The sequence below is a fragment of the Argopecten irradians genome, chromosome 12, assembly GCF_041381155.1.
Source record: "Argopecten irradians isolate NY chromosome 12, Ai_NY, whole genome shotgun sequence".
NCBI classification, from domain to species: Eukaryota; Metazoa; Mollusca; class Bivalvia; order Pectinida; family Pectinidae; genus Argopecten; species Argopecten irradians.
The window spans coordinates 37,039,425-37,063,110 of NC_091145.1; the positions used below are offsets into that span (position 1 = coordinate 37,039,425).

Genomic DNA, 23,686 nt, shown 5'->3' on the forward strand with positions numbered 1-23,686 from the left:
GTAAAACTGTCCAGACAATGTTGTGGTCATCTTGACTTTATACACGTGAAAAGAAGCAAATCTTTCCCCGCCAAGCTGTCGTAAAAATCATTATATTTTCTTTTCATCATGTGACGCCGTATAAACGTCCAGGTGTGACATTCTACCTGTGTATACCTATACATACCTATATACCACTCGGCTACATGTAGGTAACTCAGGTATGGTGACTGGTTTAGATGACGGATTCTGGTGTCCACGTTTGTTTATTTTTGTGTTATAGTAGCGTCCCGGGGGAGGGGCAGGCATTAGTACGTACGAGGAAAGTGTTGTTATCGCGAGAGTTCATCACTATCCGGCGGCTGATGTAGAAATACTGAGCAGCACAAAGGCTCAACACATTATCTCTGTATAGATACTATATATACAGACGGCGACCCCCGGTCAGAGATTTCTCTCCTCGACTTAAGACACAAGATTACACTGACACGCGTGATTTAACAATGGAGTATACATTATTTACATTCAATTGTGGAAAAAAGATTTTATTTTATTTGGAAAAGGGACAAGTTTGAATCGTGTGGATTTATATTTCTGACCTCCTTCACTAAATACGTCTATCTGAGACGGTAAGTTTTAAATCGCCGTATATATCCTGAAAGTTTATCCGGGTACCGGAACCCTTGATATAATCTGAATGCAGACTGACACTTGAATGATACTCGTACCCTGGTCCGGTACCACAGGGTTCTATCATTGAGGAAGGGGACTATTGACAGGAGATTGTGTGAGTATTGGACCACGGAGGACCTACTACACGTCCACCAGATGTACTGAGTTCCCGGAGAAGGACTAATTGTGGCAATTGGTATATTTAGTAAGTCTAGTACATTTAGTATATAATTATCGTGAGTGTTAATTACACCCGAGAGTATACATTACCGGTACTGCAGCACATGGCTGACACGGATGGTGCATGATTACAATAGCTAGGAATGCTGCATTTCTCTCAGAACATCGCCCGTCCCGTTACGACGGAGAAAGCTCGCGTAACGTAATAGGTACAATGTCTTATAGTCATCCAATTTAATAGCAGCGAACAGTTTAAGGCAGAGCGTGTGTGTGAATAGCACTGCCTGGAATCTCGAACACGTAGTCCTTGTAGGATTTACAAAACGTCAACACGGAACTAATTTGGGTCAGATTGACACGTGTCAGCGATCAGAACTTATCGACTTTAGACACATGTCAATAGGAACTGTCTTTTTATTTTTTCATTTTGAATTGAATCGCAAAGAAGAGGATAAATATCGCGCTGACGCGTCAATGATACATAAATACACGTATAAAGATATGTTTTTTTTACTTGAAGACACGTGTCAATAAGGAAGTGATCTCTATGTCAACTAACACAGCCACAAAGGAAAGTGCGATGGGATGTTTTATATGAGGACGTAGGTCAACAGTGATTTAAGAGTCAATGACATATAAAATAACATTATCTAAACAAAACTATGGACAGAGGTAATATTTTGAATGTTTTTAATACGAAACATTGGGATTAACTTCTATCAGAAACCCTTTTTGGATGTGACCATAAACAGATGCTTTAACATTTAGTTTCTCTGGGAATATATTTAGGAATTACCTTTGATAATTTACCTTAACAGTGCTTAATCTTACAATGAAGAAATATTTTTGGCCGTCAACGTCCTCGGTTGCTATGGACAATGGACGACAGAGGGCCCACTCAGCGTCCTCGCTGAAGTCCCTGAGTTTGTACGCTCCGGGACAGAAATGGTCCAACAGGCAGGCTCGGAGTACTCCGGAACTCCGGCTTTACATGCAGCAGTCCATGCTGAGTGGACTAAACACAACTGTCCCTCAGAGTCTGGTCCCTCAGGACTTCAATTCTTGCCACAAACCCAGGAAGAAGGTCCGTCACGACCGTAGCTCGTGTCGGGGGTTCTGTCGCGAATGTTGTACCATGAAACTTTTCCTCGTCATCCTGCAGCTACTACTAGGGGCGACAATTTCAGGAGCAGCATTTTATCTCTACTTCTTCTCTACAAAGTCACTGAAGATCAGGGAGACTTCCTTCTGGGCAGGTATTCCGGTAAGTCTTTATTTGTTTCCTCTAGACCGGCATTCCGGGGAGTCGTTATCTTTGAACATACAGTCCTGGTCATCTGTTTCTAAATCTGGACGCGATCCGCTGATTAAGTCGTAAAGGTTTAATTAAGATAGAGAAAGGTTTCGTATAGAATTTATCTAAGTGCAATTTAGACATGGTTATAAATCTGTGACCTAGTCTTTATAACTGTGTACATAAAATCGAACTCCACGGCCCGACACATGGTCTGTATCAATTGTAATTATAACAGGTTATAAATCATATTATGAACCCTGTATATTCTAAAGCCTGGCCCGTATGTTATATGGATATATCGCCATGTGTTTCAGACCCTAGCAAACAGTAACAATGCTAGATCACACCTCTTGACGAGATATGTTCACTAAAATGCCAACACGTTTAGAGAAGTAGTGATTTGTTTACGGCGTATGACTCTGCTTCTGTTGCCCCTTTCTTATCTGGATAATATCCGGAGGTCTGCAACTTGTCTTTAAAAAGCAATTATTTCAGCATGCATTCGCCACTTGTTTAGTCACAACTCCAAAACAAGTCCAACACTATTCGCCACCAATGGATAACGTACATAAACGTACGGTTACTATTGAGTTTGGTGAAAATGTAGGCTAAGATGAACACGCATTTCCTACCAATTGAAAATATTCATTAAACCAGTTGTCGATGTAACAAGTTATAATTATTTACGTATGTGGATACCTCGAGTCACAGGTTTGGTATAACACATATAGTTGTGTACGTATACATGTATCTATATAGTTAAAAGCCTATACTCTAACAGAGCGAATTGCTTTTCAATTTTCTCAGAGGAATCAAGTACATGTGCACTCTACATAATTGTTTGTCTGTTGTTGAACGAAACCAATTAAACAAATTACAGATTTGTAATATTTCCCACGCTATATATCAAGGAAAATGGTGACATCGTTTACAGTGCGGGAGTTGTACTATAAAGACATAATGCGACCATTATTGAATTAAAACAACTCAATAGGCATCTCCATAATCACGATTTCTTCGTCCCCACCCTGTTAGTCTCGAGTGCTACTTCGACTTGTCATCCGGAATATCGAGTTCACGAGTTTGTAGTGTGCTTCTACTTCCGGTTTTGTCAGATGATGTGATGATGGATATTTGAAACAGGTGGTCCATAACGGGTTTAAATCTTGACGTGTTTCACCAAAAACATCCTGAATTGGAGACGTGTTTGTTTTGGAACTTATAAAGTACATATGTAAAGCGTTTGGTCCTCTTTTCACAGTCAGAGACTCTCCGAACCGTAACAATGGACGACCGGGACGTGTGTAAATCGGTACAGCCTGGTAAAATGTTCATCTCTCGGGTTATAAATCTTAACACCGACTGAACTCCCGTGCTACTAAACATACCGTCTACAATGTCGTTGACACATCATCACCCTTGAAAAATGATAGAACTGGTATGTGAAATCTTACACTTGACACAAATACGATTGGAATGCCACCGTTTGAAGGTCACGGAGTTGGATGCCGGTTGACCTTCAGGAAGCTCAGATGAAATCGACCAGTTCATCACCGGAAACTGAACACTTCCGGAGAGCACACATCCGGTCATATTACATTGCTTGTTGGTAGGGTAAACTTACTCTGCACGGACCATTAATTAAGTATAATAAAGACAATTACCATAAACTGCCTTTCAGCAGCTCAGTTCCGCCGCCATTGCAGAACCGGAAATAGATTTTTTACTGGTTGACTGATGGCAGAGACAAAAATATCATAATCAAACCCTATCTCTGGTCAAGCTCAGGTTCGAGGGAAAGTCGATTTCATCGCATGAGACAGATATTAATTCATATTTTTGTTAGAGTTCGTTCAAATCCTCCCGAAAAATCTTATTTTCGCCAAGTCGGTATTTAGTCATGGGTTCTATATGCAAACGATCATCACACTACTAGTTTAAGACATTTTTGATTATTGTAAATATGCAATTTATAAATTCGACTATCCCAAAAGGAAATTAGTCGTGTTTTTGTAACAACATCCATTTACGAACTAATAATAACGGAGCATCAGAATTACATGTAACAGGGCAATATTAGTATCTCGATACACTTGTTGAAGCAGTAAGCAGTACCGGGGGCCAACACGGTAAGGTGATAAACATGTAATTATGCCTACACAAACCTGGAGATACAGGGTTTAATGTGGCGTAAAATACCAGTGGATGGGCTAATAACTTGACCTATACTATCGTAAAAGGCGACTAAATTCAGGGTCTTGTCTTGTACTTCCCATGTTTCATTCAAAGTGTCATCTCCGTTATGCCTTCTTGTGAATTTGTACCAACATGATTTTTTGCTCATTTGCAAGAAAGCTCTTCGGTTCTGTTGCATGTGAATTTTCACTTAGATGGGCTCTGTCTCAAAGCCATTTCCTGACCCCCGAAAACAAAAGAAGACAAAAAATGGAGTTTTTAAAAAAAAAATAAATGACACCTTTACATTTTACTTTAATCTGAACCATAGTTGCAGGGCCCTGAACACCTGTGTGCATACCTTTACTTTATATATGTATCCTAAACCTTAAAGTTGTTTCTCGCCACTAAACACTGTATAGCGACTGTATATAGATGTTGTATGCTAATTACATCTGATAGTTTTATTCAGCGTTGAAGTTAACTCCCTTTGCTCCTTTTTTATCTGTCATTTATCTAAACTTCTTTTAAATTAATTACACCATAAAACAGTTTTGCATTCCCCGAGGGAAGTCTGGCAATCGCTCTATAGAATGCACAGGTATTCCTGCTTGTGCGATAAAACAGATCGTCGTAGATAGAACTATCGAATATCATTGTGAAGAGAGACAGTCTTGTTTAAATGATCGTAATCAGCCACTTACATAAGCCGTGCTCCATCCGCTGTATATACCTTATACTGGAGCCGAGCCAGCACAGTAATTATCAGGCTGTGGATTAAAATCTGGAGTTGTAAATGAATATAAATGGTAGGAATATATACGTCTTTGTTATCTCTCTATACCCGTACATATAGAGCCAGACTATAATCACCTCCTGTGGTTTACATATGTCTCATCAATACTTACCCTGGAATGTGTATTCTTATTTAAGGATTTTCTTCGTACAAGAAAAATGATGAAAAACCGATTTTTGAGTTTTTTTATTCTCAAAACTCATTATACTTATCTTTTTATTTCTATGATTTGCTTATCATTGGGATAAAACAAACTCTTTTGTTCTAATTTTGAAAATTATTTTGTTGAAATATAGACTCTACATGATTATTGCACTATTGATTATTGACCCTTTTTCGCCAGAGAGCTAAACGTTTCTGTATGCCGGTATGTTGGTCCTAATCATACCTGCTTCCATTCTGTTTCGTGTATTCCGAAGGTTTTCAGATATTGAATCGACCTTTAAAACGCCTGTCCATATGAAATTTTCAAAAGGCCAATTCAACATCAGAAACCTTTTGAATACGTTCCCTGACGAGCATCAGTTGTCAGAAATCGTTCGTCCGTCGTCCAGATATATGCTTACATGTGACGTCATTTCCACAGCTACAATTTCGTGGAGAGGCTATCTTTGTCTTATAATCTGTATCCTATTACGTCATAAATAATTAAAAGAAATAGGAAATGTTACTTTGTACTGAATGACATAAGCTGCTAAAACTGTAGAATGTCTGATTTCACTCTCCTAGAACTGGTAACCAGGATGTTGTCAACGGAACTCCCGTAAGTGGGATCGTCAGTGACTTGTCTATGGAAGGAAAACCAAGTGTGGGAGATTGGGACATTCTGTATCTTATGATCAGTTTTGGTTATTTATTAGATATTTTGTAGTTTCTTTTGAATGCTTGATCGCTTCGGGAAAGAGAAATTAAAAAAATTGACGGAAAAGTGCTACCGATTGAGTGCTTACAAGAAACAAATGAAACAATTTTGATCATTTGAAGTCAATTGTAAAATGGCAGGAAGTCTGCAGTCTTAGTATGAACGTTTGTTCAGTTTTATACCGCATCCATTCATTATTTGCAGAGCTAAGTACCAGATTCCCTGTTTCAAAGTGTGACTATAATGACTTGCGTAACTTTACGAGAACTACATTTGTAGTAAAATATGACCTTGACCTACGTTGGACTAAACTTTCTTATTGCCTACTGCTGGCGATAAACACAGCATGTGGCCTTTGTTATTAAAATGCAGAGTAAATTCAATAATTGTATCCGCATTTAAAATAAAAACAGGTCTTGTTCAGCCAGCCGTGGACAACTCTGGTAACGACTCCAGACTGATTTCATTTACATAACTGGTCGCTGACGCCACGCGGGATTTGGTTTCCTAAATATTTACATGTGCGTGTTCTGTACAATGCTGACTTTTATTTCTGAAACTAATACATGGAAGCCAATATACATATAAAACATAAAAGGCATGTGAGGTTTGTCAAGGTTGTCAGCAGACGACAAACGGTATAATTAGATTTGAGTAATTAAGTAAAGAGTAGTAATGGAGAGGCTATAACAATAACTTGATCTGCCGAACGACATGGCTTTGAATTTATTATTCCATAAAAAGTAAACAATTATTTACGTGTTAATATCTTTATCTTTCTTGGAACTATATAAGTTGTTTCTAAATTTATTTTACATTACACCTGATACAAACTTTTATCAGCATACATGTGTATATACGCACGACCGGTCCACTTCATGGAGTGACCTTCACCTAACGAACGACTGGTCCAGCTCATAGAGTGGCCTTCACCTTATGTACGACTGGTCCCACTCATAGAGTGACCTTCACCTTACGCACGACTGGTCCCACTCATAGAGTGACCTTCACCTAACGCACGACTGGTCCAACTCATAGAGTGGCCTTCACCTTATGTACGACTGGTCCCACTCATAGAGTGACCTTCACCTTACGCACGACTGGTCACAATGCTCTTTAATTGTGCAGTTTAAGCTGACAGCCATTTGAGTAACATGCAGTAATTTACATCGAGTCCCGTCGAACAGATGTAACTTAAAAAAAACAACTTAATAATTCACGAAGGCATGGTGGCCACGGTTGTTTGACGGTGTGTGTTCCTGATAAGGTATCAAGGACTCGGTATTACTACTCGTCCCACACACAGCCTTACTAACTGTTTCTCTTTCTTTACATTTTCATTTGGTGATACATGCAAGGAGACCGAAGAGAAGCAAGTATTACTTTTGAAAAGGAAATTGATGTAGTAACCATGGAAACAAATCTTCCACACTGTCGGTATCATTTGAATGTTTCCAATGGCCATACAGCAATCAGCATAAACATCTCATAAAAGAACAAACAGCCGAAACTCTCATACATTCGCCCTGTTGCTAATGCAATATGCATTCTGATCAAACTAGCTATATATCGTTCACTAATTCTGGTAATAGCCTTTAGTTATATATGTCCGGACATGGCTGATTCTGTCTCTGATGTGATAGCGTTTACTGGTAATGGCGGTAATTACTTGTGATACCTAACGAGAGTTTGATACTTAGTCCCGCGTGTAAATTCCACTTGCATGCCTGAACATATCTGACGATATTGTAAGTTACAATGTGTTCCGAACGATCAACTATAAAAAGCATTTGTCATTAGATACGAAATGTTCATTTTCACATTAATTCCTGTTAATGAGATAATTATGAAAATAGTGATTTGATACGAAACTAATGACAGAAAACATATCATAATAAATGGTGTTTTGCTTGAGGTAATTGGTATTCCCAAATTATATATTAGGCCTATTACGACATATAGTACGTTATTAAATCGAACTGTTCGTCTAAATGTTCCGAATTTAGTAATGAGTCTTTGAGACCGATGGACACATGCGGCATACATACGGCTTCGTTCTGACGTAACCATGGAGGCAATACCTCCACAGCTCACGTTCGTTCGTAAAAGGTCGGGTGATATACAAAATTTCCTATGGCATCCTAGAGCAGGAAAGGTCAAAGACTCTCTTACGACATCAGGTATCACTGCATCAAACGAATCAAAGGTTTGACCTCTGTGCTCATTGAATGCCTCTCATTTCAGCATTTTATGATCATACAGGTTCACTGGAATATCTTTCTCTTGAACTCATGAGTATGTTTATATCAATAGCATTACCCCTGTCTTTAAAGGCCCACTACCTTTCCGGAGCAAAATTTAAAGGTTTCTAAAAATCATAGATAACATAAAGATGCTCCACCGCTGACAAATGACATTTTTTCACTATCAAAAACACGAACGGACGGTTTAGTATTTTTCTTCAGTAACAAAAGTTACTTACTTTACACCATTACCACCATTGAAAAGTTTGAGCTTCTAATTTCATTTCAAGTGTAAAGTTACAAAAAATAATTAATTGCATCCCGAAAAAATTCCGTGACGCTATATCCTATATGGAATTAAGTATTGACTGCGCATGCACCAAAGGCAAAATAAATTATTTTATAATATTTTTTGTGTTAATTAGACATAAATATACATGATTAAACACCAATTATTGTTCAAGTGATTAATATCATTTATGCTCTGTCGGCGGTGGAGCATCTTAAGAAAATATGTATCGATGACCTAACATGAAGCTTATGCAAGATATCCTGCGTAATATATGATAACAGTTGGGTTTCATTTCACTGTTTTGCCTTCTGGGGCAGTGATAATCATTTCACTGTTTTGCCTTCTGGGGCAGTGATAATCAACTACCGCGCGGCATTTAGGACGACGGCGGGAAACATAAGACGACCCGCGTTATGAAAATTAACATTTTATTTATTTTAATTGAATTGTTCAGAAGGTGATGATAAGTGTAGCATTACCGGTAAGTTGATAACTTTTGCGACGCTACAAAATTATCGATCTCGTTTTACATTTCCATGTTAAAAATTAAAAGCCGTTTCGGAAAGGTAGTGGGCCTTAAATGATACAGTTCTTTTGGACGAATATTTCTAACATGATAATTACTTTGTAGCGGTAAGTCAACTCGCCAACATTTACTGTCTGAAGTCGACTGAGCGAAGTCGTACGGCGGAAGGTTATATACTTCCCGAGGAAGGTTAAAGTTTGACACGTATCGTCTGAATGATTGATGTTATCATGAATTATTAAATATGACCCCATGAACGCCATTGTCAGTATGTGCGTGGGTCACGTGGTGTACTCATCAGTTATGACTGTCTATATAAATCGTCCGTAAATTAAAGACCTTTATGTGAACATGGACGGGAACATCGTGTAATGAATTAGGAAATGACGGCTATTGATCACTCGGTCTCTTTATAGTATCAACTAAATAGAAAATAATATACCGCACACATGATAGATAGTATGTGTTTTATGAATACAGTGTCTTACAACATGTGTGAGTACATTATATACCATCGTGTAAAGTTCAAATGTTTTTCTCGATGTTTGTGAAACCATTTGTGTGTTCGAACTGAAGAAGTACATCAGTTTGACGAATCGACTTAAACTTACCGAACGAGTTGCCTTCGGGGCAAAGTGACTTGAACACCATTAATCTAGTTAAGGGGAGTTAAAACAACATAGGGGAGTTAAAACAACATACAGAATCACATGTCGAGTTGACCTAAACATAAATCACAGGACGAGTTGACTCTATGAATATAATTTCATCTGATAAGTGAAAACATGAACGTTTACCCCTGCTATGGTGAGTCAATGTTAGAACAAAATCATTAATGTGGGCGATTTGACCTAAACATAAAAACAAATGGACGAGTTGACTGTAATTAGTGGAACTACATGTATATGATCGAGTCATTCTCAGTTTTGGCGTCTACCCAAAGTGTTACTGCCGTTTATCAAATGATATCTTACTTTCATTTTATCACAGTGTGCATGTGTCAATTACCGAGTGTTCACGGGGCATTCAATATCTTGGTTAGAAAGCTCGAGAGCACCAAGTCGTGAGTGCAGAAGTCACGATTCGGACCATTCTCGGTCTAGGTTATCTTCTACCATCTGTTCTCCTTCTGACTGTGTATACGATATATTGGCCTTTTGTTGTAAACATGATTTGTAACAATAGCAAATAGAATCGTCTATATCCCGCTGAGGTCCATTTACAACTGTCCGAACATTCCCGGATCTATCTGGGGCTAGAAATGTCAAGGTTGACGTGTGCTACCAGTACAGCTGGTGGAACATGTTTAATGGGTTATCTACCCTGATCAACAACCAAAATCTTCTAAGTACTCTATTCCGAGGAAAGACATTAGTAAGGTTATATGGTTGATTCAGGGACTGCTTGTGATAATATTAACTACCTGATCTTCCATATCATATATGAACACGTTGCTCATTAAATGCAATACCCATTCCACCATGAACATGCACAATGCATGCTAATTTCAGCCCAGCTTCATGTCACAGTTCAGAAATATCGTGCAGAGCGCTTCAACTTTATTTTTCTGTGCAAGTTCAGGTAAATGCTAGATTTGTTTAAGTATTTTGTACCGAGACTATCAACGTTGAAAGGCAAGATAACAGTACTCTACTCTAAGATGACTATACCCGCTATCTACATAACCCAAATAAAAGTCGAAAATTGTCAATAGGCGTACTATCATGGTTGTCAAAACACATGTCATTTAATTCGTTTTTTAATGTGTAATTGTCATATCCGATTTCGTTGTAAATGAAATTTAAAATGATTTTTGAAAAACAAATTTTCATACTGATGGCGGACACGACGTATCTCTTTGTATTTGTCCTGTTTGTTTACGAGAACAAAAGCATTGACATAGGTATTGCCACTGCCTACATATAAGATCAGCGACAACAGAAAAGAAATCATGGAAATAGGAACTCTTCGCGTTTCTCAGGAGCGAAATAATTATTTCTTACCCTGCTGGAGGTCTGTGGTTCTACTACAGGAAAGACAAGGACCGCGGTGTCTGAAGTGTCAGCACCAGTAGCCTTCTCTATATAACAATATACGATATCGACCATATAAGAAGGCGTAACAATACATGAACAGGTGGTCGAGATAACACCAGTAGTAAAGTTGATGTAAACTCCAAGCCTCTCCGACGCTCTGAGAACACTGTCGTTTGGATATCCTGCTGGCCAGAGATTTGCCATAAAAACATCGTAATTACTAACACCATCTGTTTCTCTAGCTTCCCTAGTGTTTTAATTTGTTTCAATTAGAAACCTTATCGAAAAACTAAAAATAGATTTATTTATGAAATGTGTTTCTATCGAAATTTGTTTAAGAGTTCTTGACAGCGCCCCGCCCCTTCACCTACAATAAATCATGTGTTTTACGTATCTACAAATTCTTCACTTTGCTTTTTGCTCGGGATTTATCTGTTATGCAGTCAGAGGTTAAATTGCATGCGATAACACGTGCAGTAAGTGCGCGTGAGTATGGGTGTGGTAAAAAAGTATTTCTTATTCATCACATCTCCGACAGGGGACGTGCAGGATTGTGCACGGGAGACCTCAGTGATATGTACCTATTCTATGATAACTACAGTGAACGTTTGGAAGGGTGGACATCGTCAGCAACTGTCATTAAAATCGAGTGATATTAGCGGGTATTATCTCGCTTATTAGGAGGGTCATGCCATTTTCCTGTAGCGAAAGTAGAATGATTCCTGTTTTCTCTAAACCAGCATTTGTCAATAATCCATCTCCAAAGTTATAGAAGCAGACACATAAAACACTAGAGAACAAAATGACATTGTACTCGAACGCGTACGACATAGTTACGGGACTACAGGGTGTCCTATCATTCGACCCGTATTGGTTGGCCATATAATCGTTCTGGAAGCGCATCGGGTAACAAATAGACTGGCCACCAGACCCTAAGTTGCTGATAAGACTTTCTCAGCAGAGTTCTTTACTAGATTATCTCCCCCTAGTTTAAAACTTAATGGTGAGTACAGAAAGGTCAAACCCCCATTACATTACCATGACTGTGAGGAGTTGATCCGGTGATTAGGCTGTGGTCAATGTGTAGCCCTGGGGCAGATTTTACGACCCCCTCAACAAACAGCTGAGGTGGGAGGAGGTCATGAGAGGGGGTTTCTATACTGTGTATAACAAGAGCTGTTTGAAAACAGCAAAGTTCGCCTCTTGGATATTTTTTTTATTTAAATCAGCTTCCTTGTAATTTACCAGTATTATAAAATATAGCAGTGTCATTACAAAAATTCACAGTAATTGTCCATACACATCACAACAATAATAATCCAAAATGATTGTAGAAATCAATGTCAGTTGTGCACAGTTAACAGTATTACAACACTCAAAATTCAGCATTTGGCTCCTTTAAATGATTATCAACACCCATTCCATTAATTAATTCTCTCCATTTTGGCTTATATGTACAATACTTAAGTTGGACTCCACATACAGTTAATTTTTTACCCGCAGTATTACAAATGAGGCAGACATCATTCTTGAAAAATTGTCATTTGTGTGATTTTCCCTATTTTCCTGATCTTGTGATGAGCGAAAAAAATATTTTCATAGATTTGGATTTTCCAATATTTTTTTCCTGTTAGTGTTTTAGTACTGAGAACTAATCCTAAAAGCTAAAAAAAAACACAGTTATCGCAATTATTTCTAAGTTAGGCTAAAATTTTGGCTGAATTGACTGGACTACAAACAGGTTATCTGTGACCTACCAGTTTTCTCCAGCTGTGTGGTCAGTAACTTGAGGGAGTGGGGTTACACCATATCATCAGATAACACTATGGCTAGCCAGTGTCGACGAGGGACCTAAAGCGAGACTAATTCTCCTACTGAGTGTGTGGTTTCACACCTTGCCAAACCTTGTGTATCAAATTACAAACCTCATCCGGATTTGACCAGTCTCTAGAATCAGGCATGTAGTAGAGACAAAAATAATCAAGCCAATTTTTAGTGATTTGTTTAATATTCTAGAGACTGGTAGCCAGTCTAGGTAACAAATGAAATATCTTTTATTTCTCACCATCTTTACTAAAAGTATTTGTTGTTTTATTTCAAATGGACTAAAGCTAATACTGACCTGTTGATCTCCACCCTGTCACACCCTCACCCCTCCTCTATCTAGCATACCTTTCACGACGGCAAACACCCCTCCACCCCACCTCTCAAGCCTATCTTACTACCGCTATATACAAACATATGACGCTGACCAATCGACCCACTCCCGATCCCTAACTCCGATCCCCACTCTATCTAGTCCATCTCATCACCTCTCTACATGACAGAGCCCTCCTGTATCTCCCCACACAACTTCAGCCATCACTCACAGGAGCCGAGGCGAGCAGGATACATGTCAATTCTAAATGAAGTTTGAAGATAAAACACACAAATTAACCAGGAATCACGATTCATTTGAAGAAAAGCGAACCTTCTAAAACTTTTAAAGCTATATAATGGCAACTTAGTAAACTGCAGTCTTCGAGAGAGGATATGAGAATTAGAAGGTAGATAAACCTTGGTCCAGCTCGGGTGGGGAACACAGGGATCTTGGAATTAGTTACAGCTTATATAATTTGACATACCAGAGTGTCCATAGACCATTTAAGATGTTTTAATGTTTGATTTGATTAGTTTAACTTTTTAATGACGTGCCAGATTTAAGAGTTAAAGAGAGCCGGAGAAAACCACCAATAAGCAGGCTACTGCCCCACATGGGATTCGAACTCATCCCAGAGGTAGAGGGCATGTGTGGTAATGGACGCCTTAGATATCTAGATCAAAAGTCGGTACAATTTTACTAGTACAAATATCGTAACGTCTACAATGGTCTATAGGCTCTTTGGCAGGTCCACATATATAACTGTAACTAATTCCCAGACCCCTGTGATGGAATATTCTTATCTACTACATATACAGAAATACGACTTGGATTGGATTTCTGATGCATGTATCAGGGAGATTTACTATACTTGTAAATTCTGTATTTATTTGGTTATCGGCAGTAAAGTACGGGGTTAATAGCTAGAATGAAGATAGAGGTAGTGGTCACAACACGGTATATATTGTAAAGGCGAGGATTACTAAGGGCCAATACTTTTTGTGGATTTGATACATGTACATGCAGGCATTATCACTGGCTACTTAAACGCCTTTTTGCCAAATAAATATGTATATTTTATATAAAACAAAAACTAAATAAATTATTTCTACGTTCATGAAAAGCGCAACCAATAAGTTTTATAAGAAATGTTTGTTGGCAGTGTCACCGACAACAAAACCAGTAATAACACAGTACTTCGCTCACTTTGTATATAATATAATATATACTTATATATATATAATCATGCCACTCATATACGAAAATACTTACGGTTACAGTTTTCAATGCAATTTCCAATGACTTTTATGTTAAATAGTGAATTTTCACTTTTCAGTCTAACTTGTGTTAACGTTGTGTGTTTCAGTTGTTCGTGGCGGGTGTTCTGGGAATATACCACTGCGCCAACGACTATGAAAACTATATCGGGAGTACCAAACATTTTATACTCAAGGTAAGTAACACCAAAAAAAAAAAAAAAATAAAAAATAAACTGATCATCATGATTCTTTACTAAAATATAAACAATACTCACGTTAGACGCTCAGACTGACCACCAGACCGCAAGTTAGTGGTAAGAATTCTAATACTAGATTATCTCCTTCCCGCTCCTACTTTGAAACTTTGGAATAATGTCGCAGAGACAAAAACATTAAAGTCAAATTTCATTTTCACATATCACTATCTATCGATATTTCAAAGTAAAATAAAATTATAATTGATGTATCGGATGATATAATTACATAGACCAATGAGTGGTAGTACGTGAGAAGAGAGTTATGTGTGTGTCGGAAACAATAATGACGATTCAAATTACTATAAGAATCGTTTAACTGTCACCTCTTTATTCGTTAACATCCGAATTCAAACGTAAAGCATCGCAAATTTCGGGAAATCGAGTGATATCTATCGAAAAATCCAGTCTATAAAAACATCATGCATCTTAGTCTTTATCGGAAAATCGAACCATTGAAAACATTGATATCGTGAATATTGGAAATTCGAGCTCCCAAAACTATCGGAAAATCGAACCATTGAAAACATTGATATCGTGAATATTGGAAATTCGAGCTCCCAAAACTATCGGAAAATCGAACCATTGAAAACATTGATATCGTGAATATTGGAAATTCGAGCTCCCAAAACTATCGGAAAATCGAACCATTGAAAACATTGATATCGTGAATATTGGAAATTCGAGCTCCCAAAACTATCGGAAAATCGACACCAAAAACATCGCATATATCAGAAAATCGAGCCCCGAAAACATCGTGCATATCGGGAAATCGATAAAGTGAATAATGGAAAATCGAGCACCGAAAACATCGGGGTTTAATCCAAAAACATGAAATAACCATCAAATCAAAATATTTGTTGGTAATGAAAATAGCTTCAAATGTCATTACCGCCTGAACGCAATACCGTAACAATCTCCCAGACAGGATAGACGTTAGATGGTAAGGATAAATATTTTGATTAAGTCTATATGTTTAAAGTAGATGTAATTATACAAATGACAATCTAATCAGGCCGACCTTGGCGCGTGGTTGTCGATATCTGACTTTGGTGTTCATTACAATTACCAGAAACTGTACCAAATATCGGTAGGGATCATTTAGTACTCATTTTCACTGTTATAACCTTAGAGTCTTAATTTCAGCAATCAATTATTTGAGTTAATAAATACATATGCCAAGACTGAATGCGAGATGAGATAATATATCATTAAGCAAATGGATATTTCAATTTTGTTCCTCAAAACATTTGCATTGTGAAATTGAATCAGTTGCATTAAAAGTTAACGTGGGACTTTATTAATATCCGAAATCGTAATAAATACTATTTAAAGTCATACTAAAGTGCCTTCCCCGATATACTTCCATGTCTATGTTACATTATATAATTAAGTCTAGGTTTGATATAGAGGTATTCAGTAAAACTTACTGTTTTCTTGCCATCGACCCCCTTACGAACAGCACCAACTCTCCCCAAATAACCTCAGCCAACTGTATCATGGCACATATCTTGAAATAGGATTTATTTGTATACAAACTTGGATGGATATTCCATTTTCCAAAACATTAAATAGTTTTTATAACCTGGGGCTCAATAATATACACTTTAGCAAATCGCTGTAAAGCAAATGTAAATCCCTTACCACAGAAATGTTATATAATGAGGGTAGGCTGTGAGGGATTTGGGATTCTGATCCCCCTCCACTCGGAGATATCACCGAGTCTAGGAGAGTGAAGCAGCACATCTTGGCGTTTTTCAGCGACGATTTATTTATATCCTCTCTTATCTGTTTAATTTTCACATTGGTATATGGTATTGGCCTTGTGATTACGTTTACCAATTTGTTATATTAAATGCAAGCGTTTATTACAATTACACATTTCCTTTGTTTGCTAAACGGAATTTCATTAAATATTGAATGTTTTAGACATTTTATTGCTAAATAATTTGTAAATATTTGAGGAGATAACAAGCAGCACACTCGAGAAACCTACTTTCTGTTCCGCTGTAAAGATATATTCCTTGTTTGTAAATCTAAGGAATACTTCAGCTCCGAGGACCACACAAATGGGATGAATTTTTGTGGCCTTCATATTTCCACGTGTTAACGTTTGAGGACCAAACTAGCCTATCGACACGGTCGAGCAGGCTACTACAATTACTGGCGTTACAGTGCTGGATAATCTGTATATATCCTATTAAGCGTTATCATAAAACTGCCATTCTCGGTCCTATATATTGTTACACGACATCTCTTTTATAATGATAGGCCTCCTTTCACCCTTCCCACACATCAGAATGTGTTCTTACCATTGTTTTGACGACGCCCATGTATCGAAACAATCTCACATGTAGTATCGAGAGTTATCCACCGAACACTAACACCTCATCTCCTTGGAACCCATTTGTTGTACTAATGTTTACGTTGTTGTCCATTTGATGTGTGTTGTTGTAATTTCAAAGTTCAAAGGTCGTTACTGTAATAACATTTCAGTTGTTACCTCTTTGAATTAATTTCTGTTAGTTCGTTTCCGTTGTTGATCCTTTGACTTCCATTTCTGTAGTTCATTTGCGTTGTTGACCCTTTGACGTCCATTGCTGTAGTTCGTTCGCCTTGTAGGCTCTTTGAATTCCATTGCTGTAGTTCGTTTGTGTTGTAGGCTCTTTGACTTCCATTGCTGTAGTTCGTTTGCGATGTAGGTTCTTTGAATTCCATTACTGTGGTTCATTTGCGTTTTTGACCCTTTGAATTGCATTGCTGTAGTTCGTTTGCGTTGTTGACCCTTTGAATTCCATTGCTGTAGTTCGTTCGGGATGTAGGTTCTTTTAATTACATTTCTGTAGTTCGTTTGCAATGTTGACCCTTGAATTGCATTGCTGTAGATGTTTGCGATATTAGCCCTGTGAACTCCATTACTGTAATTCGTTTGGGATGTAGGTTCTTTTAATTACATTTCTGTAGTTCTTTTGCTTTGTTAGTCCTTTGAATTCCATTGCTGTAGTTCGTTTGCGTTGCAATCCTTGGCTCTATTGCTTTGTTGTCATTTTGAATCCCTTTATTGTTTTTCCTTCCGCTAACCTTGTTTTTACTCGCGATGTCTGCCTCTGTTTCATTTTGTTGTTGATTCCTTGCCGTCTGAAATAGCATCGTTTACTTTCTTATCTGTTTAATTTGAGCAACGATATATAGCATTGGCTTTGTGATTTCGTTTACCAATTTATAATATTAAATGCAAGCATTTATTACAATTACCAATTTTACGTTTTTGCTAAACGAAATTTCATTATATATTGAATGTTTTAGACATTTTATTTTGCTAAATAACTTTTTAATCATTGAAGATTTATCCTGATTAGAGATAACAAGCAGCACCCTCGAAAAACCCATCTGTTCCGATGTAAAGTTGTATTCTTTGTATGTATTCTAAGAAATACTTTAACAGAGCTCTATTTTTCTGCTCCGAGGACCACACAATTGGGTTGTAATTTTGTGGCCGTCATATTTCCACGTGTTAACGTTTGAGGACCACACTAGCCTAATGGCACCTTTGATATAAGGTGTTGTTTTCGCCTGTAAAGTGAAGTGAGCTTTGTCCAAGAGCAAGAGCCTCCCGTCATGTCCTCGGGTAGAGCAGGCTACTACAATTACTGGCGTTACAGTGCTGGATAATCTGTATATATATATCCTATTTAGCGTTATCATAAACTGACATCCTCCTTTCACCCTTCCCACACATTAGAATGTGTTCTTACCATTGTTTTGACGACGCCCATGTATCGAAACAATCTCACATGTAGTGTCGAGAGGTTTCCATGAAACACTAACACATCATCTTCTTGGAACTCCTTTGTTGCACTAATGTTTGTGTTGTTGTCCATTTGATGTGTGTTGTTGTAGTTTCAAAGTTCAAAGGTCGTTGCAGTAATAACATTTCAGTTGTTACCTTTTTGAATTCCATTGCTGTAGTTCGTTTGCGATGTAGGCTCTTTGACTTCCATTGCTGTAGTTCGTTTGTGTTGTAGGCTCTCTGAATCCCATTGTTGTAGTTCGTTTGCGATGAAGATTCTTTGAATTTCATTACTGTAGTTCATTTGCGTTGTTTCCCCTTTGAATTGCATTGCTGTAGATGTTTGCGATGTTAGCCATGTGAATTCCATCACTGTAATTCGTTTGCGATGTTAACCCTTTGAATTGCATTTCTGCAGTTCGTTTTCGTTGTAGGCGATGTCTACCTCTGTTTCATTTTGTTGTTGTTTTACGTGCCGGTCAAATTTCCATTGGCTCTTGCTCTAGACTGAATGCGAGATGAGATAATATATCATTAAGCAAATGGACATTTCAATGTTGCTCCTCAAAACATTTGCATTGTGAAATTGAATCAGTTGCATTAGAAGTTAACGCGAGACTTTATTAATATCCGAAATCGTAATAAATACAATTTAAATTCGTACTTAGGTGTCTTCCCCGATATACTTCCATGTCTATGTTACATTATATAATTAAGTCTAGGTTTGATATAGAGGTATTCAGTATAACGTATTGTTTTCTTGCCATCGACCCCCTTACGAACAGCTCCAACTCTCCCCAAGTAACCTCAGCCAACTGTATCATGGCACATATCTTGAAATAGGATTTATTTGTATACAAACTTGGATGAAAATTCTGTTTTCCAAAACATTAAATACATATTGTAGTTTTTTTTTTTATAACCTGGGGCTCCATACTATACGCTTTAGCAGATCGCTGTAAAGCAAATGAAAATCCCTTACCACAGAAATGTTATATAATGAGGGTAGGCTGTGAGGGATTTGGGGTTCTGATCCCCCTCCACTCGGAGATATCACCGAGTTTAGGAAAGTGAAGCAGCACATCTTGGCGTTTTTCAGAGACGATTTATTTATAACCTTGCCGTCTGAAATAGCATCATTTACTTTCTTATCTGTTTAATTTGTACAGCGATATATATCATTGGCTTTGTGATTACGTTTACCAATTTATGATATTAAATGCAAGCATTTATGTAATACAATTACCAATTTTACGTTTTTGCTAAACGAAATTTCATTAAATATTGAATGTTTTAGACATTTTTTTGCTAAATAATTTTTTAATCATTGAAGACTTATCCTGATAAGATATAACAAAAAGCACACTCGAAAAACCCATCTGTTCCTAATGTAAAGTTGTATTCTTTGTTATAATCAAAGGAATACTTTAACAGAGCTCTATTTTTCAGCTCCAAGGACCACACGAATGGGATGTAATTTTGTGGCCTTCATATTTCCACGTGTTAACATTTTAGGACCATACTAGCCTAAAGTCTCTATAACATAGCCTAAGGTGTTGTTTTCGCCTGTTAAGTGTAGTGAACTTTGTCCAAGAGCCAGCCTCCCGTCATGTCCTTGGGTTGAGCTGGCGTTTCAGTGATGGATAATCTGTATATATCCTATTCAAGTGTTATCACAAAGCTTACTTTCACCGCCTTATACACGACATCGCTTAGATAATGATAGGACCCCTTTCACCCTTCCACACATTAGAATATGTTCTAACCATTGTTTTGCTACGACCATGTATCGAAACATTCTCAAACGAAAAATTGTCGAGATTTTTTGACCGAACACTAACAATTTCTCTCCTTTGAATCCCTTTGTCGTAAAAATGTTTGCGTTGTTGTTTATTTTGTGTGTGTTGCTGTAATTCTGTTTCTGCCTCTTCAAAATCGTTCCTGTAATATAACATTTCAGTTGTTACTTCTTTGAAAATCATTGTTGTATTAATGTTTTCGTTGTTCACCATTTGAATGTCATTGCTGTAGTTCCTTAGCATTGATGGTCCTTCAAGTTCTTTTGTAGTAGTACGTTAGAGTTGTTGGTCCTTTGAATGACATTATTGTAATTCGTTTGCGAAGATGACCATTGACTTCCATTGCTGTAGTTCTTTTGCGATGTTGGTCATATTTAGTTCGTTTGGGTTATGGAACCTACGACTTCAATTGGTGTTGGTCGTTTGCGTTGTTCACCCTTTGAATTCCATTGCTGTAGTTCGTTTGCGTTGCTGTTCCTTGTTTCGATTGCTATGTTGTTATTATGAATCCCGTTGTTGTTTTTCTTCCGCTGACCACGTTTAATCGCGATGTCTACTTCTGTTTTATTGTGTTGTTGTTTTACAAGTCGTTCGAATTTCCATTGGCGCTCGCTGCTGCTTGTTAGTTCTTAATTTGCAAAGTAAATCGTGTACTTTGTCCCCAAATATTATAGACTTTTATCAATGACATTAAATTCAATTCCCCCTTTTTAAGGATAATTAACCATATTTTGTCGTTAGTTTCAAGCTTATTTGTTTGTGACATTTCTGTTTCAGGCGGTCTGTTTCCTGATGTCCCTGGTCTGTATATTCATTTGCCTGGTCTCCAGCACATTTCCCGTGATCCATATTGCCAGGCTGTACACCTTCAACCACTGTGAAAATCTAGCCAATGACTGTCTTTGCTACGAGTCACATGACCAGACGTCCCGCGTCTTTACCTATAATGATCTTGGCGACTGTGATCGCCTATTCTGTGTGATTAAGATCTTGTTTATAGTGGAGAGTTCCGCGTGTATACTCGGGAGTATAATATCCTTTTGGTATGTCATACTTCTATGGAGGTCCAAATATGGCGGGATTTACTCAGGAATCCGGTACTCGTCAACGTCCAATGGGCACGTGCAAAGGGGCGTTGTGTAATATGCAAATTTATTTTTGTGGAAAAGTCATTCCTAACAAATGTTTCGTGAATTGTTTTAATTGATTAATATATTTTTTCTATTCACAAACTTTATACATGTGATACTGTGCATATACATTTGTATATAGATTACCAGCAGTATTGTTTACATGGCACCACCAATAGGAAGTGGTGTGGTGGCACCGGAAGTGAATGTGTGGAAATGCTGTGTTCCTTTGCTTATCATCTTTACAATTTTATCAAAGACTAAACGAATGAGATAGATGTGCATTTTGTTCTTGATAGACATTCTTTGGAATCACAAAAGATATTTGTAACATGGATCTAACGCCATCTGTGTGGTATAACGAACTGGATCTTTGCTGTCCTATACCGACCGGGCAAAACTCGCGCGAGACTAGAATTCCATCATGTGATTGGACGTGCACATGCGTACATTTGGCTGAATTTAATTGGCGTTTAATATGGGTTTGTGCGCGTGCTTTAATGACAGTACAACCATTGACTACATAGTGGACTAAAACGTCTACTCTCGCCTGCTGTATTCGGATTCCTTGATGGGCAAACCATGCTTGATCGGTTGATTACCATGTACACACATATGTCTTACATTATCTAAGCTATGAATGTTCCATACTTTTTACTCACAACACTTAATTTAATTTTATGTATAACTTACCACATATTCATTTTCAGCATTGTGCAATATCGAATATTAAAGTCACGTATCAAAGTCAAGGTGTGGGAAGTTATACCGTGAAAGCCAAGTCGGGTATGAGCCAATGATGGACCTTATTTCATTTTGTCCTGCATGGTTCCATATGAAAAAGATATATACAATGCCATTTACATGGTATAGGTGAAACATGTTATCATACTAGGTATTTTATTCACATATTGATAAAAACCATATAAACTCAAATTTCAAATGAAGATAATACATATGTGTGTTATACTCTTTCCCTTTTTACTGAAACATGCCACCAAAGACAGCACCCATTTGGTCACATTATACTGACAACCAATAAATCTCGTCCCTTTGTGCTGAGCGCTTTAGCAAAAGCAATTCAAAACTACTCTTTTTTGTAGACTAGTGTCTTGGTGAGGGACAGAACCCATAGACTTTCTTATTGGCTAGGGCAAACGCTGAACCCAAGGCAAATGTGAGTCGTTGTCTAGGGAGACGTTACTATCAATCAGGAAATAATGAAGAAAAAAAAAGACACCAAATTTAGTTGCCTTTTATTATGCAACCAACCCTTGCGCTACTTAGACGATTCACGCCATTCTTGGCGTTCTCTCAATGAAATACTCATACCTTGTGTAAAAACTGTGGTCCTAATCAAACTAGTTGATCAGTGATGCTGTTTAGCCGCCAAAATGTCACACATGTTGCTGTGAAAACTCATATCTGGTGCCGTTCAGATAATTGAGGATTTATTGTAAGAGTATGTGCAGTTTTTCACTCTGATTAATCATTTTAACCATAAAGAATAACAGGAAAAACATACAGCGTCAGTTTTACTACTTATCTTTTGTAAATTACGATCGTATATCTTTAAAACATGACGTCACTGTTCTTGTGACGGGATAAATATTGGCCTATCACAATAACTAAGGAGTAGGGTGGGGATTGGGCAAAGTGTTTTGGACGCCTTTTGAAATATGAGGTTGTTCTGTTGGGTGTTTCAGATTGGCTATATTAACTTCAAAATGTCTCCCTTGGTCTTAAATGTCCTTTGAAATAGGAAATTGTACGGATCATGTAAACATCGACATTTGATGGTGATGACGCAGTGTTTTCGTCCTTCAGGCGCCTGGCACTTTTTGTTCTTTTCTACATTTTGTAGTTTGTTATTCATAATCTTTGCTTCTCCTTAACCTTGTGACAAAACGCGACAACCTTGAACTTCCCTGGAACATTTTGACCTTTTGACCTAACATTGATCACGGGAACTGAACTATAGCTGTCACACGTCCGTACAATGATTGATAAACCATAGGCTAATGTAGGATAAGTTTATAACGAAATACAGATTAACATTACGAGATGTTTCCTCTGAACCACTTATACATCATAAAAGAATGCCTACTTTAAACCTTAGACATGTTGTTTGTATCAATCTATAAACTTGTCAAAAAAACCTAACATGTGGCGGCTTGTTTTAGGTTACTTCATAAAAAACATAACTCTAGAATTGTTATAACGACTTAACAGACGTAGAATTGAGACGGGGAGGGG

At 37.6% G+C, this 23,686-nt stretch overlaps 1 protein-coding gene across 1 annotated transcript; it reads left to right on the forward strand.

Moving 5' to 3' along the window:
- Positions 1–155: 155 nt before the first annotated feature.
- On the forward strand, positions 156–22,178 carry LOC138304867 (sarcospan-like). Its single transcript, XM_069245212.1, has 3 exons — positions 156–2,095; positions 14,565–14,651; positions 21,078–22,178. Exons 1-3 carry the CDS (start codon positions 1,664–1,666, stop codon positions 21,441–21,443), a joined length of 885 nt encoding a protein of 294 aa, XP_069101313.1. The 5' UTR covers positions 156–1,663; the 3' UTR covers positions 21,444–22,178.
- The last annotated feature ends 1,508 nt before the right edge of the window (positions 22,179–23,686 follow it).

Excerpts from the sequence above, each read along its gene's own strand:
- LOC138304867 (XM_069245212.1), top strand. The coding sequence starts at position 1,664 with ATGAAGAAATATTTTTGGCCGTCAACGTCCTCGGTTGCTATGGACAAT. Across the intron at positions 2,096-14,564 it reads CCTTCTGGGCAGGTATTCCG|TTGTTCGTGGCGGGTGTTCT; the intron begins GTAAGTCTTTAT and ends TGTGTGTTTCAG. Across the intron at positions 14,652-21,077 it reads CCAAACATTTTATACTCAAG|GCGGTCTGTTTCCTGATGTC; the intron begins GTAAGTAACACC and ends TTTCTGTTTCAG.